The 24,370-nt window shown below is 40.2% G+C and overlaps 1 protein-coding gene across 1 annotated transcript; it reads left to right on the top strand.

Annotated features, from left to right (window-relative positions):
- Nucleotides 1-555: 555 nt before the first annotated feature.
- Nucleotides 556-24,369, top strand: LOC139469240 (COP9 signalosome complex subunit 3-like). The gene is made up of 15 exons (XM_071251378.1): nt 556-634; nt 980-1,109; nt 1,832-1,944; nt 3,550-3,599; nt 4,191-4,283; nt 5,477-5,551; nt 7,154-7,258; nt 7,496-7,585; nt 8,239-8,289; nt 10,248-10,349; nt 11,024-11,095; nt 14,575-14,661; nt 15,613-15,726; nt 16,960-17,040; nt 23,740-24,369. Exons 1-15 carry the CDS (start codon nt 556-558, stop codon nt 23,800-23,802), a joined length of 1,305 nt encoding a protein of 434 aa, XP_071107479.1. The 3' UTR covers nt 23,803-24,369.
- The last annotated feature ends 1 nt before the right edge of the window (nt 24,370 follows it).

Below are 24,370 nucleotides of genomic sequence, written 5' to 3' on the forward strand. Positions count from 1 at the left end.
AACAAGTGCAGTATGGACTAGCTGGAGTCATGACATGATAAACTGAATAACCTCTCATCACCTGCCCCGTTAGCAAAAAAATAGTGGGTTACAAAACTTAACACGTTCGATTCACGTCATGGAATTTTCATGTTAAAAAAGTGTGACTTTTAACCAATCATCAATCATCAAGAGACAAGTTAATGAAACATTAATTGCAAAACCTAGGTATTATAACTGAAATGTATTCATCACGTCCTTGGCATTGTTCATGTATTGCCTGCCTTGGAGGTTTACCAACACTTTCAACAGCCTTCTGTTACTGTGTAGTGTGACGTTACCAGGGAGGTTTATGATTTTAAGTTTCACCGTCTTTAGGTGACATGTAGCACACAATGTCCAGATCCAGACATTGTCTGCTGTGTCACCTAAAACGGAGACAAAACCCATAAATGATTAAATCCAATTTGATGATGTCTCAATTTTATATTCTGTCCAAGGTTGTTAGAGTAAACATGACGTGCAAGAATATGTGCCGTTTTGTGATTGTTCCGGACAAATTGCTGTTTGTCCGTGATGTGGGGGGCGGACATTTCCAAAATGGCGTCGGCACTCGAGAATTACGTGAATACTGTTCAGACTCTATCTTCACAAGGTATTCAATAATAATGGTTTCAGATGTGCAACATTACACTTGAAATTTTTTTTTGAAGATTGGTTATGGTTTGATCGTATATAATGCCTTTATTAATGCATTTTTCGTTGTTTAAATGTTTGTGTCCGGTTTTCGATCATATGCTACTGAACATGCAAATGCGGATGATAGTAACTATTTTCAAAGCGACATACATCAAGTCTGTCGTAATGTTTAATTCTGGGTACCATTACATTAGTTACAGTGTGATATTGCGTTCACCATATAATCTATTACTATTGGAGCTCTGCTCATTTTCAGTACCAGTTACAACCTGATCATTCGGTGTGACATATTTATTTGTAGGTAACTTTACACAGCTTTGTGAGTTCATCAGCAAAAGTGCAGACATTCTGGCCAAGAATGCAGCCCATCTGGATACTGTTTTAGCCACACTTGATGTGCAGCAGCATTCTCTAGGAATACTTGGAATTTTGTAAGTGTTTTTTATGCTTTTTCTGTGTGTTTGGCTGTCTACTTTATATATTTTTGAGCAAACATAGGCATGGTAAGGTTAGTGGTTGAAATAGAAATGAAAACAGTATTTGAATTAAACGGGGAGTGGAGTCTTGGTGGTATGCTGCCATATATCTTGGCCCCGCCCAACTATTAACCTAGCTGAAATATCTTTGAATTATTTCTGCTTTATTCACTTGATAATATTATAATACACAAATAAAGTAAAGTATAATTCAACATAACAACACTTTGACCAGTCTTTTAAGGAGCTGCAATTGGCTGTGTTGCACCCCTTCGTCAATGTGACATGAGCCATTATCCTATGATCATGCCATTAATCAGTTCATGGGGTTGAATTCCATTTACACCCCGATCCTGACTCTTGGTTTGTTAGCGCCATATCCCTCATGTCCATGCTCTTTATCATTGTTCATGAGTTATGGTAAACATCCAAGACCTGATTAAGTTTGGACTTTCCTCCGACATTAAGCAGGTATGCCATGATTTAATTGAAAGACTGTTAAAATGAAGGCAGTATTAATCCAACTTCCTCCCTCACCATGCTCACCCAAGATACAATTACATAGCCTGTTATGTGCATCACAAAACAAATGGTATATTATTTATTGATCTCATAGAAACTCAATACATCCTTATCATGTTTATTGATATGATTTTCATGGCATTATATTTTTATAGATGTGTCAAATACAATCTTCCAAATATCCCTGACTTTGAGGCCCTTTATGGACTGACTCAAGAATTCATCACAACATGCAATGGAGAGCAAGTCCGATATGCCACTGACAGTTGTGAGTAGCTGTCTATCTTTCACATACATACATCATGAACAGGATGATAATGAACTTAATCAGGAAATGTATACAGTGTATATTGCGTCCCAAGGGATGCACAATAATATTCATTGAACAATTGAATCAAATTCTTGACATGAAAAACTGTAAATCTTGGAATTAACGCGAGCGTGATTTAAAAGCAAAAAATGCGAGTGGTCTTCGCTCACATTATTAAACATCGCATTTATATCAACAATAAGACAATTTGGATAGCAGAAATACCAACTCAGACATACGCCCAAAACAAACAACAATGTATTCCACATCAATGTTCATTTAGCAGCACTTGTAACAAGCATATAAACAATGTCATTCAAACACTAATCACATCCTGTGAATTGTCACTGCTGGGGTCAAGGCAAGAGTTCTACTCAAGTCCAGACAGACGCCATCCGCGCAACACAGTGTCTTTGTTCTTTGTGACTGCGTCAAAGGCTGACGCAAGTCAGCGTGCATGTATTGGTTTAGCAGAAGAACTCTACTTAGTGCAATTAACCGGTGCTCTTTGATGTGTGATTAGATTAATGTTAGGTTGCGAATTTTCCTGTAAACCTGACAGAGGACATTTTCCTTAGATATAAATCCACTGATGCTTGAGAGGAGGGTGGTGTTGCATTCATATTGAGTCGCATATTTGGCTATGGACCAGCGGTCACATTCTTTTGGAGACGCATTAATTTCATGATTTATAGATATACAGTTCCAGTATTTAATGTAATTGTTAAATCTTACAGTACAGTGCACTTCACCACTACTTTATTATTTACTTTACTTACATTACTTTGCAGGACCACCCATGCTTGCTGTAAGTGGCGACTAACATGATCAGATGGTCAGCTTCGCTGACTTCATTGATGCATGTCATTGTATCCAAATTGTGTAGATCAGTGTTCATGATGTCCATCACTGGATTGTCTGGTCCAGACTCGATTATTTACTGACTGTGGTCTTATAACTGGAATATTGCTGAATGCAGCGTTAAACAACGAACAAAACTTTACAGGACCCTCATATTTCCTGTAAGGACCCTTAAAATGAGTAATTTGGGGGTCCTCTGGACCCCTAGTTTTGTAGGTTAAGGTAAAACCTGCATGATGACATACAGTGAAACCTTGCTAACTCTAAAGTCCTGGAGACCATAAATGATAAAATATGTATGGAGTTACGAGTTTGAGATATTCTAGTTATAGACACCGAGATTTATTTTCAGGTTTATATAATATGGCTGGAATATTGATCATGTTGATATGATTAAATTGTTGAAAGTTTTAAGGCATGGAAACACAAACTTGTATGATGTATGCACTCAGTCTGAAAGATAAGGTAGCAGACTGAAATTGTCCTACTGAGTAAGCTGATACTTGTAGCTATAAGATTCAGAAACCGTAACCATGGTTACTATTATACTGAGAAATTAAATTGCACATTGTGTAGAACAAATCTGACCAACATGGTAGAAGGTATCTGGTGTACTGCAGTCTAGCCGTCCAACTACCTGGCTCCAACTTGTTAATACATGCTGACCTCTATCACTGTACTTGCGTTTCTTCTTGTCTTCAGTTGCGGACCTATGCCACAAGTTTACACACAAGTTAGTAGAGAAGAAAGAGGTAACCACATAGGGGAGTCTGATAGTAATCATGGGAAAAGCGTAGAATAGGTCTTCAGCAACCCATGCTTGCCATAAAAGGAGGCTATGCTTGTCGTAAAAGGCAACTAATGGGATTGGCTGGTCAGGCTCGCTGACTTGGTTGATGCATGCCATCGATCCCAAATGTGTGGATCATTGCTCATGATGTCAATCACTGAATTGTCTGGTTCAGACTCAATTATTTACAGACTGCCGTCATATGGCTGGAATATTGCTGAGTGCGGTGTTAAACAACAAACAAACAAACAACATGGTAAAAGCAGTGAGAGGATTCAATACTCATGACATGTAACCTACCAGATACAAGCTGTGGCAACAAACAACTGCTAGCGTGTGGCATATGTGTTTGATGATTAACACTGACAAGACCACCTCAATTATGCCTTACATTTTGAACCTGGACTGCTTAAATATCCTGAAAAACATCATTCAAATTCTGTTGTAAAACAACAAAGAAATAACTCATATTTTAGATATGCTTGCTGTAAGGAATGCTGCAAGTAGATAACTCATGTTTGCTGATGGGTAATAACTTGTTTGTTGCATGCAGCCTGTCCGAGGTATCAAGGTGTTGACAACAGCCATTCAGAAGATTCAACTATTTCCAGAACAACTGACGTCAATCCATGCTGATCTCTGTCAGGTAAACTAGACATAACTTAAAGAGCATTTGTAACATTCACAGGGTGTAGTAAGCAGTCGGGACATTCATCTATAATTCATATGAATTATTTAGTAGTTAGCATGAAAATATTATTTTCTTAACATATGGATTTATGTCTTGATGGATAGAATGTGAGCCCAGAGAGGGGAAGGTTGGTGGTTCAATTTCTGTCATGCCAAAAGATGTTAAAAGATGCTGCTGGTTACCCTGCCTGGCGCTTGGCATTAAGGGGATTAAACAAGGACAGGTCGGCTTGGAGTCAGTATGATGTATTTGAATGGAGTATCTATGTTAAACTACAGCATAGTATCTCATTTGGCTAGCACTATTAACTAACATAAATCCAGTACAAACAGTCACAAACGTGTGAATGTTGCTATATATACATGATATAATTTTGAGTGTGATGTTAAACTCCATTTCACAATGAATGTAATCATAATATTAGGCTAAAATGAATAATTGTCTTGATTATCAGGCACCTGCCGCATTTTCATAAAGTTTGCTGCACGTTTTGTTTTTATTTCCATTTTAGAAAAAAAATCCTTAAATATTCCGCGATCCGGCAGTGAAATGCTACAATACTTAAAACAGTGTGATCCAGTATAGCATACAGTTACTTCCCTTTACATGCGCACTGCTTTACTGCGCATCGTGTGTTATGGTCATGGCAACAATAGGAGTTTGTGTGCTTGTTTTGTTGTCTGCAAATTTGGTCAATGAAAACCTGAAATTTACAATAAAACATCACTTGACATGATGATTCGGATCACATGTGTATTTGCCTCTTAAAATAAGCTGGAAATAGCAATCAGCTGTTCACACATTTTCTCCCCAATCTGTGGGTGATTTAGTTAGTACTTAATGTCATGGCCAGTATCAACTGAAATGAAATCAAAGCTCATTGTATGCGTGTATTATGCACTTACTGGTAGTCCAACAGTAGTCAAATATTGTATTCCGGTATTTTACTCAACAAGGAATATATTTATGTAGGGAGGCTCTTTCTAAGGTTGATTGTACATACCTGTTTATGTGGTTACATAATAGTTTAAACAACAACAAAAAACACCACCCGCTCACACTATATTTTCAAAAGCCATTGCCTGAGAACCAATTCTTTTATTTTGTTAAGCCTTAGTCATTTAGAAATTGTCTGTCTTTTTCTTCAGCTGTGTTTACTTTCCAAGAACATGAAGCCAGCCCTCCCCTTCCTCCAACATGACATCACAGACATCAGCAGAGAGGTAGGCAGTGGTTCACCCAGCAGTTGTAGCCTACTACCACATACTAATGACGGCCCTACATGGGGGTGATGGACTGTACATGGCATTATGTAGGGTATCAGGGTATCATCAATACTTCATTGGTCTGTGTACTGCTCCATCGTCCATCACCCGGGCCGGTTGGGTAGCCTAGTGGCTAAAGCATTCGCTCGTCACGCCGAAGACCCGGGTTCGATTCCCGACATGGGTACAATGTGTGAAGCCCATTTCTGGTGTCCCCCGTCGTGATATTGCTGGAATATTGTTTAAAGCGGCGTAAAGCCAAACTCACACACTCCTCCATCACCCGGGAATGCATACCAACAAATCCAGTCTGGTTCCAGTGATTTTGTTTTATTGTTTGTTGTTTAACGCTGCACTGAGCAATATTCCAGTTCTATGACGGTGGTCTGTAAATAATCGTGACTGGACCAGACAATCCAGTGCTTGACATCATGAGCATCAATCCACACGCTTGGGATACAATGGCATGCATCAAGCAAACCCAAGAGTCTGACCACCTGATCCTGTTAGTTGCCTCTTATGACAATAGGTCCCTGAAGACCAATTCTAACCCAGATCTTCACGGGTGTGGTTCCATTGAAAGGGGATCCAACATCCTCTGGCCAATGGCTACATAGGCAGTATTTCTTGTGCAACATGTGCACTCTACACATTGTTTTAATGTCAGACAACAGAAGTGTTCGCCCAAACATCATGCACATTTGTCTTCCGTGATTTATACACAGCCTCTTTTCATTACCAGACTGAAAATAGACACATGTCACTACTACACTGTATTCACAGATGATGATGTAGTGTTCACAAACCTAAGTACAGATGTTGGATGTGGGGGAATATTGTATATATTCACTTTAATGCACTGAGAGAGAAAAGAAGTCCGCTTTAAAGCAATGACATGAATTGGCTCCATAGTCAATGTCTACTGTGAACATGGAGGAAAATAGCCTCAAAACATGATGTTCAGTTTGCAGATAGGCTGTGTGGAATTGAGTTGTGTTATAAAACATTTTGCCCTTCTGCTGACAAAAGGCTGTTGGACATGGTTTGTTTAGAATGGATATTTGACATGATTCTTTCCAAAGAGTCATGTTTGAATTACCCTACTAGTGCTCAGCATTAATGGACCAAAAACAAGAACTGGTTGCCTTGGAGCCAGTGTACTGTCTGAGTGGGGTATTCATGTTAAAACGTGGCATGGTATCTCAGTGGGCTAGAACTTTAAAATCGGTATTAGTCCGGACTAGTACAAGCAGCAACACACACACACATGCACGTTGCTATATAAGTGCAATAATCTTGAGCGTGATGTTTAACCCCATTTCACTCCCCCGTAAGGAGTGACTTAATGGATCGGATGACAAGGCTCGGTTCACGGTGTGTTGTCGTACCCGGACGGCTGTGGATATTGCTCAAAAGATCAATGACTCGAATTGGTCTCATTTCTTACAGACCACTGTCATATGGCTGGAATATTGCTGAATGTGGTTTAAACAACAAACAAGACAGCCAGCACTTTTTACAGCCACTAAGTGAGAGCTAATGTTATGTATGTCATTGCAGGGTGGTCAGTTTGATGCACGGGACTTCCTGCTGTACTACTACTATGGAGGAATGATCTACACAGCATTGAAGAACTACAACAGGGCACTCTACTGTTTTGAAGTTGTAAGTAGACTGGGTCCACCATCCTGGCTTGTAACAGTGCATGTCCAGGAGACCCCACACAGTTCTAATGGGTTGCTAATGCAACGCAGGTGCTCCATGACTCAACAATAGGATGTACATAGGATGTTTTATTATGATATTTTTTGTAATATTTACAATTTTGTTGGCTAATAAAAGCATCAATGATCCTGTTTGGCCTTCAGCATAAAATTGTGACCGTCTCACTGATTGTTTCAGGCTGTGACGACTCCGAGCATGGCTGTCAGCCATATCATGATGGAATCCTACAAGAAGTTCATTTTGGTGGCACTCATTGTACATGGAAAGGTTTGTGTCTGAAGGGTGTTGCCTGTGTTTAACACAGAAAACACATCTGCAAATACTTGCCAAAAATGGAATGAAAGGACCTGTCAAAGAGGATCTGAATGTTTCGTGTCATCATTTATAAGATCATAACTGATGTGACATATGAATTTTAACCATGTTAATGGATGTGGTGATTAAAAATGCTGTATATATTCCAGTATTCAGTGAACAAGGTAAAGAGACTGCTCTCTCCAAGCCTTTCAGATCCTGTTTTCTTGAGCAGTGAGAACATGGTGGGGTAGCCTTGTGGTTGAAGTCTTTGTTCATGACACTGGAGATTCAGGTTCGATTCTCCACATAGGTATGAATAAACATTTATGAATGTGTCTACTGTAGAATTTTGAAATAGATTTTATTTTATTCTGACCTATACATAGACCTAAAAATAATGGGTTCCATCCTTGTAATGAGTGAATGAGTGATTATGGTTTTACGCCGCTTTTAGCAATATTCCAGCAATATCATGGTGGGGGACACCAGAAATGGGCTTTACACATTGTACCCATGTGAGGAATCAAACCCGTGCATTCGGTGTGATGACCGAACAATTTGACCACTAGGCTACCCCACTGTCCCCATCCTTGTAATGAGTGGTCTACTGATGTGTGTTTCAGATTCCTAACCTGCCAAAGTACACATCCCAGGTGGTAGCAAGGTACATAAAGGTAGGTTCATCAAATCTTCATCATCATGATTAGGGATCTGATGGCTACTTGTGTACTCCGGCAGTGGCTGAGTATATGTGGACTCGAGTACCCGATCATGGTAGATAACCCACATCTTAACTTCTCTAACACGCATGTTGCAGACATGGAAGAAAGAAAACGGTCCAGTGTCTTGGTGCATTTTTGACTTAGATGATGCTGAAAGAAAAATAAAATGATGTTTGTGTTGTATTACCACTGATTCTGGTTACTATATAATAATTATGAGACTATTCGCATTCTTCGTGCTTGGGTTTGGAGGAGGAACGCTACAATGAAGCTCTTGGTCATTCGCCTGACGTGACACAGTCTTCTTTGTCCTCCAGACTTTCCACCATGAGATTACCCCAACTCCGATGATTTTCACCAATGTCAGTATTATCCTTACGCACATGAATGGGAACATTACCCACGTTATAGGGATTCATTTCTTCCATGGCATATTGTACCTGACTTTATGTGTTTTTCCTCTGTTCATGTACCAGGATCATAACATTCTTTGAGAGTGTTTTATTTCTATCTATGAGTTTTTGTCTCATGACACTTAACTTTGTAATCTGTATTGTACCATGGTTTTGCTATAGCTTCTCATAAATATCCTACAGTTGTTGCCTTTATAAACTGGAAATTGCACCCCACCATCCAACCATGGATACGAGGGCTGGTCAAAAAGTTCTAAGCCTAACAAACAAAACCAAAAATGTGAAAGTGTTGTTAATTTTATTTTTCAACATAATCTCCCTGCTTATCAATACACTTCTCATACATTCTCTACACAACCTACATTGTCGCACAGCAGCCTTTGCAAGTCGAGATGTGTGAGAAGAGGCATTGTCATGAGTAGAAATCCAGCAGTCAGTACTCCTCGCCGCTTTTCTTTGATAGAATTTCTCAGGCAATGAAGCAAATCAGCATAGTAGGCACCAATAATCGTCTTTTGACTTTCTAAGTAATCCACAAGGATCCTTTACATCCCAGAATACAGTAACAGTGGCCATAACTTTCTTCACTTATCTTGAAGACTTGATTTTCTTTGGTGCCGGAGAAGTGGAATGGTGCCATTCCGTGGATTAATGTTTTGACTTGGGATCATAGTGGTAGATCCATGTTTCATCACCTTTTACTGATCTCTTTTTGAATTTGACAAAATCTTCCTCAGTTAGCTCTAAAGTTTTACTGGCAATGTCATTTTTTTCCCCTTAAAATCAGAATTTATAAATTGTCTTATTCATCTGTAATTGTTCATGAATAATAGTTCCAATGGATCCATGGCTTAGACATGTGTCTTCCTCAATTTCAGCAATGGTAATACGTCTATCTGACAGTATAAGTTTTTCTCTCCTTTATTGAATCTATCAGGTTCAACTTGCTGGCACTAATTTACAAACAGACCAAATACACTTGCAGTGAACTATTCAAACAATGTACTACATTAGCTAGTTCACTTTGTTATGGCCCATAGTTGAAAGTTAGTCTGGCTTAGAACACGTTATGTGCCCACCCTTCCATCCCCACATTGCAATTCCTTAGTCCATACGCTCTTGAAAGAGCATGAGTTGACTGGGATAGACACGTGATCAGTGCAAGAAGGTCAACCAGCATGCATAGCGCGCATGACCCAGATCTGGGAGGTGACCGTGGCGATGTGAGGTATGACAGGGTTAATTAACGTTAGAAGCTGGAAACTTTTATTTCAGACACGTTTCCACTCAGAATCAAAAGAAAAAGAGAAATGCATAGTGTGAGATAGGATAGGTATATAAATGTGTAATTTATTGTATAATTTCTAATTTCATATACACTTAGAAGATAAAAGATTTGATGTGCCACTAACAATGAGCTGTTTGAATCTGACACTATTTGCTGTTTTCCCTCAAATCTGATCTAAGTTCTAACTGAAATGTTTGTTTCTCTTGTAGCCTCTTTGTCAAGCATATCATGATCTTGCTCATTCTTATGCAACAAACAACCCAGATGAACTTCGAACAACTGTTACGAAGCACACAGAAACCTTCACAAGGGTATGTATGATGGTGCTGGTGGTGGATGGTGGCTAGTTACTAGTCTGTTAGTCTGGTTGGCGGAGATATCCTTGTTTGATTCAAGTCCATATTATGCTGAACTCTACTGGAACACTGTCAAACAGTGTGGTTGAACTTGTACATTGTACACACGCAAGCGGTAGGGGAATGTGGGGTCCAACTTCTTTATCTGGTACATGATGCAAGATGAAGATCGTGGGGATTTTAACTATCCATGCATTGTCCTGATGGCAATACACCCAAGTTAAAAACACAAATCAGATTAATAGAATCAGACGTGAGTAAATGAATGCAAAAAGATCAGAGACATCTGCTTGAACTCCCACACATTTTGTAGAGATTTGGATAAGATATGAACTAGCATCCACCATCAGAGTGTTAAAATAGCAATTTCCTTTCTCACAAAATCACCACCTATTTGCCAGTATGAATGACTTGGGTGGTTGGGGAGGGGGACAAAGGAGATGTTCTCCTTACGCGTTTTGTTGAACTTAAATGATTCTAGTTATCCATTTTCTAATATCTGTAATGCACCATCAGTACCCTACAATTATATTTATTCATGTGTTTTTTTCTACGAGATGCGACGGTAGTAAGGTTCTTTGATACATTATTTGTACCATCTGGAAGTTTGATCCCATGACTGTTTCCAGGACAACAACATTGGCCTGGTGAAGCAGTGCATCACATCATTGTACAAGAAGAATATACAAAGACTTACAAAGGTAGGCGTCTGGTGGCCTTTGAATGTAATGTGTTTAGAATAGTTTTTTATCGATGCAATTATTCTTATCAATCTTCCAATCCTAGTTCAGTTAAAGGTCTTTTTACTTTTTAATGATACCTTGTCTTAGTGCATACATCACTCATGCTTGGCACTTTTGGACATACACCTATCAGTTCTTTGTTTAGTTGACATTTTCAGTTTGTGAGATATGTTAGAAAATTTGAATGTGTACTGTATTTGATGTTTAACTACCATAAGCATGATTAAGGCACCTGCTCCAAAAACTTTTATAACCACCCACCCATGTTAACATCTACAGTTCTTACATTGCATATGTTACTGTGAATAAATTGGCTTGAAATACTAGTTATGAACCTCAAGTACCTTACCCGTGCATACCCCTGTATATGTGAGATGCCCCCTGTATATGTGAGATGCCCCCTGTATATGTGAGACGCCCCCTGTATATGTGAGACGCCCCGTGTATATGTGAGACTCCCCCTGTATATGTGAGACTCCCCCTGTATATGTGAGACGTCCCCTGTATATGTGAGACGCCCCCTGTATATGTGAGACTCCCCCTGTATATGTGAGACATCCCCTGTATATGTGAGACACCCCCTGTATATGTGAGATGCCCCCTGTATATGTGAGACTCCCCCTGTATATGTGAGATGCCCCCTGTATATGTGAGATGCCCCCAGTATATGTGAGATGCCCCCGGTATATGTGAGACGCCCCCTGTATATGTGAGATGCCCCCGGTATATGTGAGATGCCCCCGGTACATGTGAGACGTCCCCTGTAGATGTGAGACGCCCCCTGTATATGTGAGACTCCCCCTGTATATGTGAGATGCCCCCGGTATATGTGAGACGCCCCCTGTATATGTGAGACGTCCCCTGTATATGTGAGATGCCCCCTGTATATGTGAGACACCCCCGGTATATGTGAGATGCCCCCTGTATATGTGAGATGCCCCCTGTATATGTGAGATGCCCCCTGTATATGTGAGATGCCCCCTGTATATTTGAGACTCCCCCTGTATATGTGAGACACCCCCGGTATATGTGAGACGCCCCCTGTATATGTGAGACTCCCCCTGTATATGTGAGACTCCCCCTGTATATGTGAGACGTCCCCTGTATATGTGAGACGTCCCCTGTATATGTGAGACTCCCCCTGTATATGTGAGACTCCCCCTGTATATGTGAGACGTCCCCTGTATATGTGAGACTCCCCCTGTATATGTGAGACGCCCCCTGTATATGTGAGATGCCCCCTGTATATGTGAGACGCACCCTGTATATGTGAGATGCCCCCTGTATATGTGAGATGCCCCCTGTATATGTGAGATGCCCCCTGTATATGTGAGACGCCCCCTGTATATGTGAGACTCCCCCTGTATATGTGAGACTCCCCCTGTATATGTGAGATGCCCCCGGTATATGTGAGACTCCCCTTGTATATGTGAGATGCCCCCTGTATATGTGAGACTCCCCCTGTATATGTGAGACACCCCTTGTATATGTGAAATGCCCCCTGTATATGTGAGATGCCCCCGGTATATGTGAGATGCCCCCGGTATATGTGAGACGCCCCCTGTATATGTGAGATGCCCCCGGTATATGTGAGATGCCCCCGGTATATGTGAGACGTCCCCTGTAGATGTGAGACGCCCCCTGTATATGTGAGACTCCCCCTGTATATGTGAGATGCCCCCGGTATATGTGAGACGCCCCCTGTATATGTGAGACGTCCCCTGTATATGTGAGATGCCCCCTGTATATGTGAGACACCCCCGGTATATGTGAGATGCCCCCTGTATATGCGAGATGCCCCCTGTATATGTGAGACGCCCCCTGTATATGTGAGATGCCCCCTGTATATGTGAGACTCCCCCTGTATATGTGAGACGCCCCCGGTATATGTGAGACGCCCCCTGTATATGTGAGACGTCCCCGGTATATGTGAGACTCCCCCTGTATATGTGAGATGCCCCCTGTATATGTGAGACTCCCCCTGTATATGTGAGACGCCCCCTGTATATGTGAGATGCCCCCTGTATATGTGAGACTCCCCCTGTATATTTGAGATGCCCCCGGTATATGTGAGATGCCCCCGGTATATGTGAGACGTCCCCTGTAGATGTGAGACGCCCACTGTATATGTGAGATGCCCCCTGTATATGTGAGACGCCCCCTGTATATGTGAGACGCCCCCTGTATATGTGAGACGCCCCCTGTATATTTGAGATGTCCCCGGTATATGTGAGACTCCCCCTGTATATGTGAGACGCCCCCTGTATATGTGAGATGCCCCCGGTATATGTGAGACTCCCCCTGTATATGTGAGACACCCCTTGTATATGTGAGACGCCCCCGGTATATGTGATACGCCCCCTGTAATCCCCTATTGTCTTACTGATAACAATGCTCACGTGAATTTGTACTGAAGGTACTGGACAACAAGGAAGACTCCCAATAAACCACCAGGCACACTGGGCACTGGCCTGATCGTTGTAATTACACCAGTAACCCATTTTAACCCCAGTAGTTTCGTTTGGGGAACCAAGTTGCCCCTTGTCTCTTTATATTTCCCTTTTCAAGTTTATTTTTGGTCAAACATTTTGTATCCCCTAAAGTATTAAAATCTGCAAGTTGCTATGTTGACTTAACTTGACTTTGATATAATGGTAACGCTATATATTTCAGGGCATTATCATTTGCAGAACCCCGAGGTCTGCCATTAGCTAAAATGAATAGAATTTGTAATCAAATAAATATAAACAATATCAGTTATGAAACATTTAGTGCAATCAACACGAATTTCACTGACCCACTTTTACAAATTTGGAAACGTCATAGAACAAACCAGATGACGTCACTATTGAACGTGACGTCACCTTTCCTATCCCTGTGACGTCACCTAACAACGAGCGTGATAATGGCCCATTGTCAAGCAATATGAGGGCATTATCAAGTAACAGTGGCCCGCTCATTTCTGATAACATGTGGGTGGTTTAATGATAATTCTATCCATTTTAGCTATAAGATCAATTAATCCACTGAATGTATGGAGTCTGAACTTCAGTAGCCGATGTGCTATAAACTAGAACATGTGATTCAGTCATACTAAAACTAAAAATAGGTTATTAATATAGATTCATCATATATTCATAATGTAGCAATGCTGTGGGGATTCTGGGTTAGAGCTGGACCCCAGCAACCTGTTGTACGACGCGACTTAATGATGGGGTGGTCACGATCTGTGACTTGGTTTATTGTGTGTCATTGTATCCAGATGGCATCGATTGGTGCACATGATATCAATCACTGGTTTGTAAGACTATTTACAGGCCACCATTATATAGCTGGAACATTGCTGCGTGTGACGTTAAACAAGCAACAAACATAATAAACCAATAAAGGTATAAGAATTGACTGAATTCCCAGTTTGAATGTTGCTTGCTCTGCAGACTTTCCAGACCCTTTCACTGACCGACATGGCCAACAGAGTCCACCTGTCTGGCGCCAAGGAGGCGGAGAAATATGTCCTGCACATGGTATGTACAATCATTATCAGCCAACAGAGAGAAGCCCTGTTCTGTCAAATTTACTGTGCATCACTTTACTGTGCAAGCATCCACTGGACATGGGTGTAAATATTCATTATGATACTGTTGATTCTTGATCTGTCAATACCCTACCAGGGCATATGGGACTCACAGCCCTAGAATTTTGTTTTTTAAGACTAGTCAAAAACATATTTCACTTTTCCTCTGAGTTTGTAACTGGTACTGCTTGACTAATTAGAAGTAAAATCAAATCAAGTTGACTGGGTAAAGGCGATACAGCCCTCAAATGTTACTAGTCATTGAGGACTGCCATTATTGGATCTCAGGCGAGTGGACCAGAATTATTTGTGAAGACTCTTCACTAAAGTGGTTAACTTTATGTTTTCTAGCCACCATACAGCTGTGATATTGCTGACATGGCTTTTTTAACTTCCCTGTATTCTCTCACTATGATTGAAACACTGCTAAACTGCCACCTCACTCAGCCAGCCATTTATTGACACAAAGACTTCAAATTGCAGTGATTATTGTAACTGTCCTATTTTAACATTGATTTACAATAGTCCTACTACCACCAGCACTTTGTGCTGTCAACATCTCTGCAGATGCTAATCTTCATGATCTGTTTGTAGCAGTTGTTTTGGCTCTGTCACTGATGCTTGTCACAGATTGATTTCTGTACATCACATCACTCAGTCATTGTCCTCTGGGGATTTCAGTTTAGAATTGACCCCAGTAAAGTATAATTGTCTTAAAATGGGTGATCTTGCTCAGTTATTCACAGGCTGTTGAGTTAATGATGAAATAGGGCTGACATCATGCATAAAATAACAAATATAGAAATGAAACCAAACAAACAAATCACTCAGTCATTATTGCCTCTCTATCACATACATGTTAGCTTGGTATATTATCAAACCACATCCTTGTTGTCCGTAGATAGAGGATGGTGAGATCTATGCAACCATCAACCAGAAAGATGGGATGGTCCGGTTCCAGGACAGCCCGGAGAAGTACAACAATGCAACCATGCTCCTCCAGGTGGATCAGGAGGTAGGCTGCACTGCAACAGGACACACCCATCCAGGGCTGAGGGATTCACCCAATAGTGATGGATTTAAATACTTTGTACTAGCATATCCCTATTGTATCAATAGAACACATCAAATGGATGAGGAGGACATGTTATAGCGTAACAGCTCTGCCACCACAATAAGTCTTCTCATCCACATGCCTATGACAGATGTTAAAGACTTCATCCATGTTATACCTCCTATATACCCCTGAGAAATTTTACAGACACGAGTGGACGACCTTGAAGGTCAAGATCAGACAACATGAATTGGGTGTCAAAGAAGCTTGTGTACACGATAACTTGTGTATTTGTGAATTTAATTTGATGGAACTTAGGATACATCTTCTCTGAGGCAGGTTCTCAATCACATCAAAGTTTGGTTGATGTACAAATATAGTCAAGGTCACTAGAGGTCAAATTATGGAAAATGGTTCAAATTAAATGAAATTTCCTTTTTCATGAACAATCAAAACTTTTTGCAAGCAGTTTAGATGACTTTATAGTAACTTACAACACTGTCATATGTTATGATTGTGAAATACCGTAGCAAGGTCACTTTTCAAGGCTTGAAATGACTTGTAAATAGTTTCTTTCAGGAAGTATTGTTATTATTGAATGGAGACTTCTTATTTGTAACACCACCAAAGTTTGCCATATGCAATGTTCTCGCAAGTGATAGTTTGATGCTGAAGGCCTAGGTCAATTCATTAAAAGTAGATGTCCCCAAAAGCTTGTATTTACACAATATCTTGAGCATTTATGAATAAAATTTGACAAAACTTTACCTACATGGTCGTTATGCAGTTCATAGCTGAGATTGAAGGTCATGGTCATTAAATCAGAAGTGTTTCTGTTTCAAAGTTGTACTTCATTGGCCATTTGTTTCTCCATACTATTAAACTGGAAGTGCTCATAACTTTGTTATTAAGGCGTCTAGAGGCATGGCATGTCTGTTTCAATGCACTGCATTGGGTATGTGTTTTCACAGACAGAAACTGATGTTATTAAATAACTTTGTTATTAAGGTGTCTAGAGGCATGGCATGTCTGTTTCAATGCACTGCGTTGGGTATGTGTTTTCACAGACAGAAACTGATGTTATTAAATAACTTTGTTATTAAGGTGTCTAGAGGCATATCTACACATATCTAAGGTTGTCTGTGTTGTTAGGTGTTATGGCTGGTATACTATATCAGAATTACTTGTTTCCAGATGCAGAAATGTATAGAGCTTGATGAAAAGTTGAAGACAATGGATCGAGAAATCACAGTTAACCCACAATATGTTCAAAAGGTTTGTGTATAAATACTGCAAGTTTATTGACATGTACTTGCATATATCTGTCAATGCCACTATAACAATCAGCTTGGATCAGTGTTGATGTTTTGCAAGATGGGAGTGTCGCAGTTAGGGTTGTAGCTAGTCACTGATGCATTGCAAATTTACACCTGACTAAAGGATGCCAACCCAAGTGGAGATTCAGATTTTAATTCTGTATTGATTTTTAAAAAGTAATTTTATTAAGGTGTGCAATAACCCAGCCTGATAACTACTCAAGCTGATGTTACCTTGTCACTTGTCCCTTGTCACAAATCAGGATATCCCCATAAAGATCCAGGTAGAGAAAGTGTCTTCAAAAACCCATGCTTGCCGGAAAAGGTGACTATGCTTGTCGTAAGGGGTGATTAAGGAGATCGGGTGGGCAGGTTTGCTGAGTTGGTTGATGTATGTCATTGTATCCCATTTGTGTAGATCAATGCTCATGATGTCAATCACTGGATTGTCTGGTCCAAATTTGATTAATTACAGACCGCCATCATATAGCTGAAAGACTGCTGAGTGTGGCGTTAAACAACAAACAAACAAACAACACAAAATGCTGAATCTGAGTGCATAGTACTAACAGAATGAGACCATATCAACCTGTCATGAGAATTAAACATGAACCTGATGATGTGAAAACAATGCAAATTAAGCGAACGCACACGCACACGCACACGTACACGCACACGCACACACACACACACACACACACACACACATCTCACACACACATCTCTGAAAAATAAGGTTTGGTGAGCCTGACCACCCGATCGCGTTAGTCACCTCTTGCGACAATCATAATTACCTTTTTCAGCAAGCATGGGTTGCTGAACACCCATTCTACCCTGGAGAAGCTTCACGGGTGGACTGAAGTTTTGATACATATACTTATAAGGAGCACCACTTACTATATATTAACTATTACAACAAATTGCACAGAAACCAAAATTTATGCTGTTGACATGTTTTTAATGGTTCCATGGCAATAGTTTTTTGACTACCCTTTTATTTGCTCCATCTGCTTTTGTATCCTGTGATAAGATTTAGTTGTTGAGGAAGTCTGGAGGAACACACAGTGTTCTTGTACAAATGTTGGACCAGGTATCGGTGGTTTCTCACACATTCATCGAAATGAGATGAATGTCGTATGTAGATATTTGCAAAAGAAGTATGTCAGCTCGGAATGTATGACACTGTTTAAGAGATGGTTCTCAACTTGTTTCCATGTATATGTATGGATCCATCCGTTAGGTATGCAGCGTCACCCTTAGACACATTGTCTCTTGTAGCTTTGCTCATAGGTTATTTGTGAACGTTTCCCTTTCCCTTTGATAAACTAAAGCATGGGTGGGTGGATGAATTATGAAAGTTTGGATATCTTACCAAGGATACTGATAGCTAAACCACTGCGGACAAGGCAGTTAATTAGCATGATTAGAAGATAAACATACTGTGAGCTAGGTTAATACCTGTAGATTTAACCACGCTAAATGAATTTGGAGGTTTCAAATGGTAAATTTATTAGTGTTTCAGTATCCCCATTTGTAATCCTCATACCCTTTAGGGGATTCTTGTGACAGAATAGGTCCCCAGTACCCATGCTTGTCCGCTAGTGAAGATTGTGTGGTTACAATGTTTAACCTTGCTATTGTCCTGAGATCATTGCACACGTCTGCCACTAGTTTGCCCTGATTATGGCCAGGCTGCTGATCTAGCCAGAAAGTCGGTATTCACTCTCTCCCTGACCCTCAAGGAGACATTGTCTGCCACATCTGAACACCAACCATGCTAACCACTGCCAACACTGCTTACAATTTAGATGCACAAGTAATTTATAATACATCTCTCAATTCTCAAGGTACTATATGTTTGTATGAGTCCATCCTCGATTACCTGGTGTATTATATCGCCAATCCAGTATGATAAGTACCATGGATCCATTCAATGCAAAAAATTATCATTATCCTCATTTCTTTTGTCACTAAATTATCACAGAATTTCTCTTGCTCACAAGTTTGAAATCACCAATCAAACAGTCTCTTCGTAAAGAAAGTTCGGCTAAAATATACTTTCAAAATTGTGTCCTCATACATGTTGCAGTAATTCTAGGCAGAAGACTGTTATAAATGAACATTTGTCTGGAAATATTGTTTTCCTGTCAAAATAGTTTTCCATCGTGGGAGGAAGGTCCTTGTGTTATCAGCTATTCACAGTTGTATATGAGATGGTTGGGTACTTGTGAGATTGCTGCTTATTTTAATCTTGAAAGTTATGTAACTTGATTGGATGATTATTTTGTAGTGTCCTTAACTTGTATTAGTGTCAGTCGGAACAAGAGTCCAAACGAAGCCATGAAGGCAAATGGGTCCTGGGTATATATCATAATAGAATGGAAGTATTATACACTGGATAATCGATAACCAATCACTCAGTAGGATAACAAATCGGCAGTGATGACTACAGACCAGCAATTCATGTTTGTTCATGATTTATTTTGCAGCAGTCGGTCGAGACGTATCGACATGATGAATCTAACAGCATTACGCTTTGGGCTTGACCAGACAAGTGGGGTAGCTCTCACCTAGAACTAAGTCCGATATCTCAGTATGAATGTTGTTGGCTTGAATCATTGTCATCTAAGCATCTCAACTGGCACTGTGTTCCTCCCACTGTTAGCTTGGATCATTTGCTGTTTGATGTTGTCAGCAATGGTGTTCTTCACATGTGAACAAGCATAATTAGGGATCATTTCACAGCATTTCAGTAGCCCTTGCTCTGCTTTCTGTTGTTTTGAAGTAATCAGTTGGGTATGTTTAAGCTCTGTAGTGATGTAGCAGGTGATGAATGTAATGGGTGTGAATCATTCTCATCATAGTCGTCTGTTGGAGGAAGTCCACCGTTACCACGGTTACTACACAATGCTAGAAAATGTTGACTATTTCAGTGCAAAGTTACATCTACTAAAACTGATCAGAGTTGGTATCTCACTCCAATATATCAACACTGAAATCAACAGAATAGAACAGGATTCAGGGCTGGGACGAGTCCAAATTTACTACCGGGTACCCACCCCCCAATTACCCAACCCTACCCGGGTATCCACTGTAGGTCTTGGGATATGTCTCAAAATGTCAGATTGGGAACATTTTTAGCATAGCCTTGGTAAAAAGTATTCAGATACATGTATTAAACAATCTGGTCATTCATACACTGAAGTTGAATTAAGTTGTATCTTTATTCAACCATATGAAAAATCAGAAGGAATGGGTGGATAGTCAGAAAGAAATGGGAACATTAGTGACTTGTTGTGTAACCATAGAGTTCTAGATAATTTTTGTCATTAAACAATATATCACGTGACTAACCACGGGTCCCGTTAGTCCTGTGGGTGCCCGGATCCAACTCAGTACCCACCTGACTGGGGTACCTGAGTTACCCCTCCCAGCCCTAACAGGATTCCAACAAGAATACAAAATTGAGCCCAAGTTTCAAGTCTGTTATTTCCAACCATGAATGACAAGAGAAGTTTGTGTGTATAGTGTGTGTACAGGTTAAAAACAATTGAGCAACATTTATAAATTTGCCCTATGCTGTTTCTTGGTAGGACCATGTATTCACTTGATGATGTAGATAAGAGATAGTCATGTTGTAGGCAGCTACCACAGGATACCCAGTTTAGCACTGCATTGAGAGTTTTATTGAGTTCAGTAGCATTGTTTTGCTTCTAACAGTCTGCACAGAGCACTGCATTCTGCTTGGTATCCAATGTTGTGTCAAGTGAAACATGGTCCTCTGTAACCTGCGTACTGTACCTGGCCATATATATCTGTGTATTAATTGGAATGTCACTGCCTGGCTTGTTTACAGTATAGTCAGTACTGGCCTCCATTAATTAGTGGTGTATAAATACAGTATAGTCAGTACTGACCTCCATTGATAAGTGGTGTATAAATACAGTATAGTCAGTACTGGCCTCCATTAATTAGAGGTGTATAAATACAGTATAGTCAGCACTGACCTCCATTAATTACTGATGTCTAAATACAGTATAGTCAGTACTGGCCTCCATTAATTAGTGGTGTATAAATACAGTATAGTCAGTACTGGTCTCCATTAATTAGTGGTGTATTAATATAGTATAGTCAGTACTGGCCTCCATTAATTAGTGGTGTATAAATACAGTATAGTCAGTACTGACCTCCATTAGTTAGTGGTGTATAAATACAGTATAGTCAGTACTGCCCCACATTGCTTAGTGGTATATAAATACAGTTTAGTCAGTACTGACCTCCATTAATTAGCGATGTCTATGTACAGTATAGCAAGTACTGTCCTACATTAATTAGTGGTGTCTACGTACAGTATAGCCAGTACTGGCCTCCATTAATTAGTGGTGTCTATATACAGTATAGCCAGTACTGTCCTACATTAATTAGTGGTGTCTAAGTACAATATAGCCAATACTGGCATCTATTAATTAGTGGTGTATAAAAACAGTATTGCCAGTACTGTCCTCCTTTAATTAGTAGTGTATAAGTACAGTATAATCAGTACTAACCTCCACTAATTAGTGGCTTCTAGATACACTATATAGCCAGTACTGGCCTCCATTAATTAGTGGTGTCTAGTTACAGTATAGCCAGGACTGGCCTCCATTAATTAGTGGTGTATACATAAAGTATAGCCAGTACTGGCCTCCATTAATTAGTGGTACATAAGTACAGTTTAATCAGTAGTAACCTCCATTAATTAGTAGTTTCTAGAAACAGTATAACCAGTACTGGCCTCCATTAATTAGTGGTGTATAAATACAGTATAGTCAGTACTGACCTCCATTGATTAGTGGTGTATAGATACAGTATAGTCAGTACTGGCCTCCATTAATTACTGATTTCTAAATACAGTATAGTCAGTACTGGCCTCCATTAATTAGTGGTGTATTAATAAAGTATAGCCAGTACTGTCCTCCATTAACTAGTGGCATCAAGGTACAGTATAGCCAGTATTGGCCTCCATTAATTAGTGGCGTCAAGGTACAGTATAGCCAGAACTGTCCTCCATTAATTAGTGGAGTCTAGGTAGCTGCTAGAACTGTAGCTGTTGTACTACCCTGATGGAATAGCAGTTTGAGCCGTTGTACTACCCTGATGGAATAGCAGTTTGAGCTGTTGTACTACCCTGATGGAATAGCAGTTTGAGCTGTTGTACTACCCTGCTGGAATAACAGTTTGAGCTGTTGTACTGGCTGCTGGAATAACAGTTTGAGCTGTTGTACTAGCCTGATGGAATAGCAGTTTGAGCTGTTGTACTACCCTGATGGAATAGCAGTTTGAGCTGTTGTACTACCCTGATGGAATAGCAGTGTGAGCTGTTGTACTACCCTGATGGAATAGCAGTTTGAGCTGTTGTACTTGCCTGCTGGAATAACAGTTTGAGCTGTTGTACTAGCCTGATGGAATAGCAGTTTGAGCTGTTGTACTACCCTGCTGGAATAACAGTTTGAGCTGTTGTACTGGCTGCTGGAATAACAGTTTGAGCTGTTGTACTACCCTGATGGAATAGCAGTTTGAGCTGTTGTACTACCCTGATGGAATAGCAGTTTGAGCTGTTGTACTACCCTGATGGAATAGCAGTGTGAGCTGTTGTACTACCCTGATGGAATAGCAGTTTGAGCTGTTGTACTTGCCTGCTGGAATAACAGTTTGAGCTGTTGTACTACCCTGATGGAATAGCAGTTTGAGCTGTTGTACTACCCTGATGGAATAGCAGTTTGAGCTGTTGTACTTGCCTGCTGGAATAGCAGTTTGAGCTGTTGTACTACCCTGGTGGAATAGCAGTTTGAGCTATTGTACTACCTTGCTGGAATAGCAGTTTGAGCTGTTGTACTGGCTGCTGGAATAACAGTTTGAGCTGTTGTACTGGCTGCTGGAATAACAGTTTGAGCTGTTGTACTGGCTGCTGGAATAACAGTTTGAGCCGTTGTACTACCCTGATGGAATAGCAGTTTGAGCTGTTGTACTAGCTGCTGGAATAGCAGTTTGAGCTGTTGTACTACCCTGCTGGAATAACAGTTTGAGCTGTTGTACTGGCTGCTGGAATAACAGTTTGAGCTGTTGTACTGGCTGCTGGAATAACAGTTTGAGCTGTTGTACTGGCTGCTGGAATAACAGTTTGAGCTGTTGTACTATCCTGATGGAATAGCAGTTTGAGCTGTTGTACTGGCTGCTGGAATAGCAGTTTGAACTGTTGTACTACCCTGCTGGAATAGCAGTTTGAACTGTTGTACTACCCTGCTGGAATAGCAGTTTGAGCTGTTGTACTAGCCTGATGGAATAGCAGTTTGAGCCGTTGTACTACCCTGCTGGAATAGCAGTTTGAGCTGTTGTACTAGCCTGATGGAATAGCAGTTTGAGCTGTTGTACTACCCTGCTGGAATAGCAGTTTGAGCTGTTGTACTACCCTGATGGAATAGCAGTTTGAGCTGTTGTACTAGCAGGCTAGCAAGTGTCAACACTGGTGTTCATACAATGTAGGGATCCACATGTAAGCCTAAAGAGAAAAATTAACTGGCAAAGACTGTTGTTGAGTTTTTGATAATCATCTTGCGATTCTCAAACGCCATAACTTATGTGTTAAAATTCCACATCTAACATTTAGTATCTTTTTCAGAGTTCTGGTAGCCACGATGATGATATTCCCGGTTCCTCCACCAGCAAAGGTCAAGGCTATTGATGTTGTCATTGCTGCCTGTTGGTCTGTCTTAAAAGTGCTACAGTTGTTAGGCCAAAGACTTGTTTATGTACATATGTATTCATTTTGAGCTCATGAAGTGAAAAGTCAGGGAATAATAGTAGTTCCATAAATAATGTACTGGAAGCCCAAGACCTAAATAAGTTTCTTGTCTTTGAAATAAGCTAACACTCTAAAGATGCAAGAAACATTGTAATTGTGATTAAAGAATACTGGATTGCTGCCATACACCTCAGACAAGAACAAGTTGTCCATGCTTGCAGGATCTAATCATCTGAAAAATGTTTCACTTTTGTTATTTCTTGATCATATGATGACCAGTTCAATGTGATATAATTTGGAGAATGCTATGTATATACCCGGTATGTTCTTTACATCTTTGGTAGGAGTTTCTATACTTTACGCAGCAAATTCACTGCATAGCAGACGATGAATGTGTGTCTCAAAATCTTTCATGTACAAGAAGTCTGCAAAAAATCACATGAAAACATGCTTATATGGTAATTTGTTGCAACGTTTGTATGCGTTTTCATAACATGCAAATAAAAGA

Source organism: Haliotis cracherodii, unplaced genomic scaffold (genome assembly GCF_022045235.1).
Source record: "Haliotis cracherodii isolate W230 unplaced genomic scaffold, xgHalCrac1.p SCAF_2, whole genome shotgun sequence".
Taxonomy (NCBI): domain Eukaryota; kingdom Metazoa; phylum Mollusca; class Gastropoda; order Lepetellida; family Haliotidae; genus Haliotis; species Haliotis cracherodii.